The 9405-nt window shown below is 60.8% G+C and overlaps 1 protein-coding gene across 1 annotated transcript in view; it reads left to right on the forward strand.

The window, feature by feature from the left end:
- Positions 1-9405, forward strand: part of LOXL1 (lysyl oxidase like 1) — a 62337-nt gene that overhangs the window by 45323 nt on the left and 7609 nt on the right. Inside the window, exons 3-4 of the mRNA XM_014956669.1 lie at positions 5-1166; positions 1414-1432. Coding sequence (XP_014812155.1) covers positions 5-1166; positions 1414-1432 — 1181 coding nt within the window. The remainder of the gene's footprint in view (positions 1-4; positions 1167-1413; positions 1433-9405) is intronic.

Here is a 9405-nt window from a genome sequence, read left to right on the forward strand (position 1 = left end):
CCAGTGGGAGAACAACGGGAGGCTCTACAGTTTGCTCAACACCGGCGCCGAGTACGTCCCGGCGGGGCAAGAGAGACCGGGAGGCAACCGGTTGCTTTTGGCGGGAGCGGTGACGGCGGGAGGGGGAACGGGGAGCGTCCGGCGACAGGCACCCACCCCCCACCTTCAACCCCAACCCCAACCCCCGCCCAGGCCCGGTTCGGAAACGGTGCGGGGTCAAACTCGTCATCCCTTCGGTTTCGGGCAGGTGCCCGAAAATTGGCGCGAAGGCCCGGTGGGCGACACGACGGCATCCCAACGCCTCCGGCCCGCCGCCCGCTCCCGCCAACCTTCCTCCTCCTCTTCCTCCTCCTCATCCTCATCCTTCGCCTACGCCTCCGCCTACCCCCAATTCCCTTTCGCCCCCCAATACGAGCCCTACGAAGCCCCCCGGGCCTACGACGAAGCCTTCACCTATTACCGTAGCACCGGGGGGGCGGCGGTGGCTTCGGCGGCGGCGGGTGCCAGCGTGGTGTACCCCTTCCAACCCCGGGCGCGCTACGAGGACTACGGGGAGGAGCAGAGCCCCTACAGAGCCCAGGGTTACTACCCCCCGGCCGAACGCCCCTACGTGCCCCCAGCCCCACAACCCGTCGACGGGCTGGACCGCCGGTACTCCCATAGCTTGTACCACGACGCCGGGGGTTCACTGGAACAAGGTGGCCAGGACTCCTACCCCAACCAGCAACCCCCAGGTCGTGGGGTGGCATCGACGGACAACCTGCAAGCTCCTGGTGGGACGGGGTACGGGGGGGCTCAGTACCCACCCTACGAGCCGCAGCCACCGTTCCGGGCGCTTGAACCCTACGGGGTTCCTCGCCCCGAGTCCTACCTGCCCGCCAGGAACCCCGAGATGCCACAGGCCGTCCCCGATAACCAAGCCCGGGTCAGCGTTGGAAGTGTCTACAGGCCCAGCCACGGAGGACGGGGTGAGTCTTGGGGTGGGCCCTGGGGTGGGTGGCAGTTGGGATGGTGTCCCCCCAGGGCTTCCTCACCCATCACCCAGGGAGAAGGCATCCTCGAGGTGCCCACATCCTCTCCGAGGATGCTCTGGGGACAAATGTGGCCAAGGGGGTCACCCAGGGGCTGGGGCTGTTGGAGACCCTGTATGTTTTTTGGGAATGATGGTTGAGGTGCTGAAAAATAGGGAGGAAAGGGAAGGGGTGCCCAGGGGCACGTCCCAGCAGGATCTGGGCTTGAGGAGCATCTGGGCCGTGTCCCAGGCCATGCTGTGCTGTGGCAGGGGTCTCTGCCATGTCCCAGGTCATCTGGCATTTGTGGGGTGCGTCTACCGTGTCCCAGGTCATCCCATGCTTGTGAGGTGGTCATCTGCAGGTCATCTGCAATTTGTGGGGTGCATCTGCCATGTCCCAGGTCATCCCATGCTTGTGAGGTGGGTCAGGTACTTCATCCCAGGTCATCCTGTGCTTTTGGGGTGGGTCTAGCAGCACATCCCAGGTCATCCCACCTTCATGGGGTGGGTCTGTGCTGTATGGTGGGGGCACACTCTGCTCAAGGTGGGTTATGCCCTGTGTTCCAGGTCATCCCACATTGGTGGGATGGATCTGCACCCTGTCCAAGGGCCGTCCTACCTGCGTGGGGTGGTTGTGTGCCGTGTCCCAAGCTGTCCTGCCCACGTGGGGTGGCTGTGTGCCATGTCCCAGGCCATTCTGCCTGCGTGGGGTGGTTGTGTGCCGTGTCCCAAGCTGTCCTGCCCATGTGGGATGGTTGTGTGCCATGTCCCACACCATTCTTCCTGCATGAGGTGGCTGTGTGCCATGTCCCAGGCCATTCTGCCTGCGTGGGGTGGCTGTGTGTCATGTCCCAAGGACATCCTGCCCATGTAGGGTGGCTGTGTGCCGTCCCAGGTTGTCCTGCCTGTGTGGGATGGTTGTGTGCCACATCCCAGGGCCATTCTGCCCACGTGGGGTGGCTGTGTGCCGTCCCAGCTTGTCCTGCCCGCGTGGGGTGGCTGTATGCCATGTCCCAAGCTGTCCTGCCCATGTGGGATGGTTGTGTGCCATGTCCCACATCATTCTTCCCCCGTGGGGTGGCTGTGTGCCACATCCCAGGTTGTCCTGCCCACGTGGGGTGGTTGTGTGCCATGTCCTAGGGCCATTCTGCCTGCGTGGGGTGGCTGTGTGCCATGTCCCAGGTTGTCCTGCCCGCTTGGGATGGTTGTGTGCCATGTCCCACACCATCCTGCCCATGTGGGATGGTTGTGTGCCACATCCCACACCATTCTTCCTGCATGAGGTGGCTGTGTGCCATGTCCCAGGTTGTCCTGCCCATGTGGGGTGGTTGTGTGCCATGTCCTAGGGCCATTCTGCCTGCGTGGGGTGGCTGTGTGCCATGTCCCAGGTTGTCCTGCCCGTTTGGGGTGGCTGTGTGCCATGTCCCACACCATTCTGCCCGCGTGGGATGGTTGTGTACCACGTCCCAAGCTGTCCTGCCTGCATGGGGTGGCTGTGTGCCATGTCCCACACCATTCTTCCCGCGTGGGGTGCCTGTGTGCCATGTCCCAGGTTGTCCTGCCTGTGTGGGATGGTTGTGTGCCACATCCCAGGGCCATTCTGCCCACGTGGGGTGGCTGTGTGCCATGTCCCAGGCCATTCTGCCTGCGTGGGGTGGTTGTGTGCCATGTCCCAGGTTGTCCTGCCCGTTTGGGCTGGCTATGTGCTGTGTCCCAGGCCATACTGCCCGCGTGGGGTGGCTGTGTGCCATGTCCCACACCATTCTGCCCGCGTGGGGTGGTTGTGTGCCATATCCCAGGCCATTCTGCCTGCGTGGGGTGGCTGTGTGCCACATCCCACACCATTCTGCCGACGTAGGGTGGCTGTGTGCCACATCCCACACCATTCTGCCGACGTAGGGTGGCTGTGTGCCACATCCCACACCATTCTGCCGACGTAGGGTGGCTGTGTGCCACATCCCACACCATTCTGCCGACGTAGGGTGGCTGTGTGCCACATCCCACACCATTCTGCCGACGTAGGGTGGCTGTGTGCCACATCCCACACCATTCTGCCGACGTAGGGTGGCTGTGTGCCACATCCCACACCATTCTGCCGACGTAGGGTGGCTGTGTGCCACATCCCACACCATTCTGCCGACGTAGGGTGGCTGTGTGCCATGTCCCACACCATCCTGCCCATGTGGGATGGTTGTGTGCCACATCCCACACCATTCTGCCTGCGTGGGGTGGCTGTGTGCCACATCCCAGGTTGTCCTGCCCCCGTAGGGTGGCTGTGTGCCATGTCCCAGGCCATTCTGCCCGCATGGGGCGGTTGTGTGCCACATCCCAGGTTGTCCTGCCCATGTGGGGTGGCTGTGTGCCATGTCCCAGGCCGTTCTGCCTGCGTGGGGTGGCTGTGTGCCATGTCCCACACCATTCTTCCCCCGTGGGGTGGCTGTGTGCCATGTCCCAAGGACATCCTGCCCACGTGGGGTGGCTGTGTGCCATGTCCCACACCATCCTGCCCGCGTGGGGTGGCTGTGTGCCATGTCCCACACCATCCTGCCCGCGTGGGGTGGCTGTGTGCCATGTCCCACACCATCCTGCCCGCGTGGGGTGGCTGTGTGCCATGTCCCACACCATCCTGCCCGCGTGGGGTGGCTGTGTGCCATGTCCCACACCATCCTGCCCGCGTGGGGTGGCTGTGTGCCATGTCCCACACCATCCTGCCCGCGTGGGGTGGCTGTGTGCCATGTCCCAGGTTGTCCTGCCCGTGTGGGGTGGCTGTGTGCCATGGGCTGGGGTCACACCGTGCTCCTGGAGCAGGCCAGTGCTGTGTCCCAGGTCACCCCAGCCATGTGCCCTGTGTGGGGGCAGACTGGATTCACGGGTGGGAGGGGGGATCTGTGCTGCCTCACCTGGGACCAATCCCCCCCACCGGGGCCACAGCAGGGGACCAAGGTGGCAGCAGGGACGCATGTCCCTCCACGTCCTACTGCCCTCGATCCTGATGAAATCCTGTGGTTTTCGGCTGAGGCTTTGCCCAGAATGGGTTTTTTTTTTGGCTCCGTGGTGAAGTTGGAAGCAAGGCTGGAGGGCGTGAGGAGCAGCAGCCTGGGGGATCTGTTCCTTGCCTGTCCCTTGGGAAACCCATCTCAGCTGGAGCCTCTGACCCGTCTGACCCCAGAACCCATCCAGCCCCATCCCTGGTTTTCTGAGAAAAGCCCATCCCAGAGGGTTCGTGCTGGGGGAATGGGTCATCCCGGCCCTGCCCCGTTGCGTGCGAGCGAGTAAACACAGCCAGAGCAGCCGGGCTGGGTCAGGCCGAGGTCTCGCTGACGACGTGTGGGAAAGAGCTTGGGGACACGGCGTTTGTGAGGAGAGGATCTTCCTCCGGATCCCTGCCCGCCTCCCCGGGAGCTGCCGCTCCTGCCGGGAGAGGGATGGAGGGGTGAGGGATGGGGGATGGAAGGGATAGAGGGGTGAGGGATGCAGGGATGGAGGGACAAGGGATGAGGGGCGAGGGATGCAGGGATGAGGGATAGAGGGGTGAGGGATGGAGAGGGTGAGGGATGAGGGATGGAGGGGCAAGGGATGCACGGATGAGGGATAGAGGGGTGAGGGATGCAGGATGCAGGGGTGAGGGATGCAAGGATGGAGGGGAGAGGGATGCAAGGATGGAGGGTTGAGGGACGAGGGATGAGGGGCAAGGGATGCAGGGATGAAGGATGGAGGGGTGAGGGATGGAGGGGCAAGAGATGCAGGGATGAGGGATGGAGAGGTGAGGGATGCAGGATGAAGGATGGAGGGGTGAGGGATGCAGGGATGGAGGGGCAAGGGATGCAGGGATGAGGGATAGAGGGGTGAGGGATGCAGGGATGGAGGGGCAAGGGATGAGGAGCAAAGGATGCAGGGATGAGGGATGGAGGGGTGAGGGATGCAGGGATGGAGGGGAAAGGGATGCAGGGATGGAGGGATGAGGGATGCAGGATGAAGGATGGAGGGGTGAGGGATGCAGGGATGGAGGGGAAAGGGATGCAGGGATGGAGGGATGAGGGATGCAGGATGAAGGATGGAGGGGTGAGGGATGCAGGGATGGAGGGGAAAGGGATGCAGGGATGGAGGGATGAGGGATGCAGGATGAAGGATGGAGGGGTGAGGGATGCAGGGATGGAGGGGAAAGGGATGCAGGGATGGAGGGATGAGGGATGCAGGATGAAGGATGGAGGGGTGAGGGATGCAGGGATGGAGGGGAAAGGGATGCAGGGATGGAGGGATGAGGGATGCAGGATGAAGGATGGAGGGGTGAGGGATGCAGGGATGGAGGGGAAAGGGATGCAGGGATGGAGGGATGAGGGATGCAGGATGAAGGATGGAGGGGTGAGGGATGCAGGGATGGAGGGGAAAGGGATGCAGGGATGGAGGGATGAGGGATGCAGGATGAAGGATGGAGGGGTGAGGGATGCAGGGATGGAGGGGAAAGGGATGCAGGGATGGAGGGATGAGGGATGCAGGATGAAGGATGGAGGGGTGAGGGATGCAGGGATGGAGGGGAAAGGGATGCAGGGATGGAGGGATGAGGGATGCAGGATGAAGGATGGAGGGGTGAGGGATGCAGGGATGGAGGGGAAAGGGATGCAGGGATGGAGGGATGAGGGATGCAGGATGAAGGATGGAGGGGTGAGGGATGCAGGGATGGAGGGGAAAGGGATGCAGGGATGGAGGGATGAGGGATGCAGGATGAAGGATGGAGGGGTGAGGGATGCAGGGATGGAGGGGAAAGGGATGCAGGGATGGAGGGATGAGGGATGCAGGATGAAGGATGGAGGGGTGAGGGATGCAGGGATGGAGGGGAAAGGGATGCAGGGATGGAGGGATGAGGGATGCAGGATGAAGGATGGAGGGGTGAGGGATGGAGGGGCAAGAGATGCAGGGATGAGGGATGGAGAGGTGAGGGATGCAGGATGAAGGATGGAGGGGTGAGGGATGCAGGGATGGAGGGGCGAGGGATGAGAGATGAGGGGCGAGGGATGCAGGGATGAGGGATGGAGGGGTGAGGGATGAGGGATGGAGGGGTGAGGGATGCAGGATGGAGGGATGCAGGGATGGGGGGGTGAGGGATGCAGGATGCAGGATGGAGGGATGCAGGGATGGAGGGACAAGGGATGATGGATGGAGGGGCGAGGGAAGGAAGAGTGAGGGATGAGGGATGAAGGGGTGAGGGATGCAGGGATGGAGGGGCGAGGGATGAGGGGCAAGAGATGCAGGAATGAGGGATGGAGGGGTGAGGGATGCAGGGATGAGGAATGGAGAGGTGAAGGAAGGAAGGGTGAGGGATGAGGGATGGAGGGGTGAGGGATGCAGGGATCCAGGGGTGAGGGATGCAGGATGAAGGATGAAGGGGCGAGGGATGACGGAGGGAGAGGCAAGAGATGCAGGGATAAGGGATGGAGGGGTGAGGGATGCAGGATGAAGGATGGAGGGATGCAGGGATGGAGGGGTGAGGGAAGGAAGGGTGAGGGATGAGGGATGAAGGGGTGAGGGATGAGGGATGAGGGGTAAGGGAAGAGGGATGAGGGGCAAAGGATGCAGGGATGAGGGATGGAGGGGCAAACGATGAGGGATGAGGGGCATGGGATGCAGGGATGAGGGATGGAGGAGTGAGGGATGCAGGGATCCAGGGGTGAGGGAAGCAGGATGAAGGACTGAGGGATGAGGGATGGAGGGACAAGGGATGATGGATGGAGGGGCGAGAGATGCAGGGATGAGGGGGTGGAGGGGTGAGGGAAGGAAGGGTGAGGGGCATGGGATGCAGGGATGAGGGATGCAGGATGCTGGTGGTCCTGTGTCTCGGGGTGGGTGGGAGGAGATGCCTGGGGACAGCTGCCCTGCAGATGACCCGAGGCGACAGAGGGAAACGGGAAGATGCTGCCAAGATGGTCTCCTCCCTGTTGGCAAAGGCTGCGTCCTTCAAGGATCACTGGAAGCTGGGCCAGGAGGTGATGGTCCCACAATCCCATGGCTCTGCCAGGGGGATTGGGGTGTCCGTGGGTGGGTGGACAACCCTCGTTGGCCAACAAGCCCATCAGTGGGCCACCCTCCTCCCTGCACAGGAGCCCCCCAGGCTCCTTCTTGGGATGTTGGTGGTCCTGTGCCTCGGGGTGGGTGGGAGGAGATGCCTGGGGACAGCTGCCCTGCAGATGACCCGAGGCGACAGAGGGAAACGGGAAGATGCTGCCAAGATGGTCTCCTCCCTGTTGGCAAAGGCTGCGTCCTTCAAGGATCACTGGAAGCTGGGCCAGGAGGTGATGGTCCCACAATCCCATGGCTCTGCCAGGGGGATTGGGGTGTCCGTGGGTGGGTGGACAACCCTCGTTGGCCAACAAGCCCATCAGTGGGCCACCCTCCTCCCTGCACAGGAGCCCCCCAGGCTCCTTCTTCACATTTTTCCTTAATCAATCTTAAAAAAGGAATAAATATCCCCGACCAGCCCAGCTCTCTGGGGCCACCCCACTGTCTGGCCTCTTCTCTGGGTCACCTGCTTGGTCTCCAGCCAAGCTCTGTTTGGGGAAAGCTGTCACCTCCTTGGGGGGTCACCAGAAAAAAAAACAACCCCAAGCCTGTCGCCTGCAGGGCCACCCTTCAGGCAGGTTTCTTAATTGATCAAAACACTTTATAAAGCCAAATCAGTTGTTAATTATGCGGCTAAGCTCTTTAAGAGACTCCTAATCCCACCCGGCTCCGCCAGGAATGTGTGGCATTCCTGGCCCCTCGCTAGGGCACCTGGGGGGTTAATTAAGCAATTAGATCCCACTGTCTTTTACCAGGGGGTTTGTGAGAAACATGGGTTGTCCACCTCTCTCCATCCAAACCAGCTGATGTAGACACCTCGGAAGATGGGACTTGAAATAGTTTCCAGCCTTAAATCTATAGGTAACCAGGCCATGGGGGAGGAGCATCACGCATGGCTTGGTCAGGAGAGGGGAATAAATGCAGCAGATCAGTCTTTGGCAAGGAGATGGGGAGGAGACACCAAAAGTCTTCAGGTCTCCTGCTCAGGCCTGCTGCAGAGGACCCAAGTGTCACCCAAGTCTTGCCCAGGGGCCAAACCATCTCCTGCAAAGGAGGTCTTGGCTGGTGAAAGCCAAGCCCACATGGCATCTAAGGCCACCCCTCCTCGTGGGGTTCAGCCAAGGTGCTGGTTCTTACCAGTGCTCCCCACTCTTGATTGAACCCCTTCAGGCAGGTTTCTTAATTGATCAAAACACTTTATAAAGCCAAATCAGTTGTTAATTATGCGGCTAAGCTCTTTAAGAGACTCCTAATCCCACCCGGCTCCGCCAGGAATGTGTGGCATTCCTGGCCCCTCGCTAGGGCACCTGGGGGGTTAATTAAGCAATTAGATCCCACTGTCTTTTACCAGGGGGTTTGTGAGAAACATGGGTTGTCCACCTCTCTCCATCCAAACCAGCTGATGTAGACACCTCGGAAGATGGGACTTGAAATAGTTTCCAGCCTTAAATCTATAGGTAACCAGGCCATGGGGGAGGAGCATCACGCATGGCTTGGTCAGGAGAGGGGAATAAATGCAGCAGATCAGTCTTTGGCAAGGAGATGGGGAGGAGACACCAAAAGTCTTCAGGTCTCCTGCTCAGGCCTGCTGCAGAGGACCCAAGTGTCACCCAAGTCTTGCCCAGGGGCCAAACCATCTCCTGCAAAGGAGGTCTTGGCTGGTGAAAGCCAAGCCCACATGGCATCTAAGGCCACCCCTTCTTGTGGGATTCATCCAAGGTGCTGGCTCTTACCAGTGCTCCCCACTCTTGATTGAACCCCAGGAGGCATCTCCAGGGTCTTCCTTTCCCTGATCTCTGCCCAGACCCCTCCTCTCTGCTTTCCTCTGTCTCCAGTGGGATTTTGCACCTTGGCCTCCTGCAAATGGGTCTTCCAGGGTTGGTTTTTGAATGGGTGAGGGTTTTGGAAATCCCATGGGGTAATGGGAATTTTGGTACCTGCTAAGCTTGAGTGGTGACACCTGGGAATGCCATCACCTATGGATGGGGCACCTGGGCCAGGAGGTGACCATTTTGCTGGGCAAATCTCCCTTTTGTGGGTGCGGGGATGGGTTTGCGTTGATGTTGTTGCTACCTTCAGGCATTTAACAACCAGCTGGGGATCCCGAGAAGATTTGGTGGGATGAGGCGGAATGGGATGAAGGGGTGCACCAGGAGATGCTGGAGGAGGGATGCTGCAGGGATGGGATGGGATGGGATGGGATGGGATGAAGGGGTGCACCAGGAGATGCCAGAGGAGGGATACTGCAGGGATGGGATGGGATGGGATGGGATGGGATGGGATGGGATGGGATGGGATGGGATGGGATGGGATGGGATGGGATGGGATGGGATGGGATG

This window comes from Calidris pugnax, unplaced genomic scaffold (assembly GCF_001431845.1).
Source record: "Calidris pugnax isolate Ruff unplaced genomic scaffold, ASM143184v1 scaffold265, whole genome shotgun sequence".
NCBI lineage: Eukaryota > Metazoa > Chordata > Aves > Charadriiformes > Scolopacidae > Calidris > Calidris pugnax.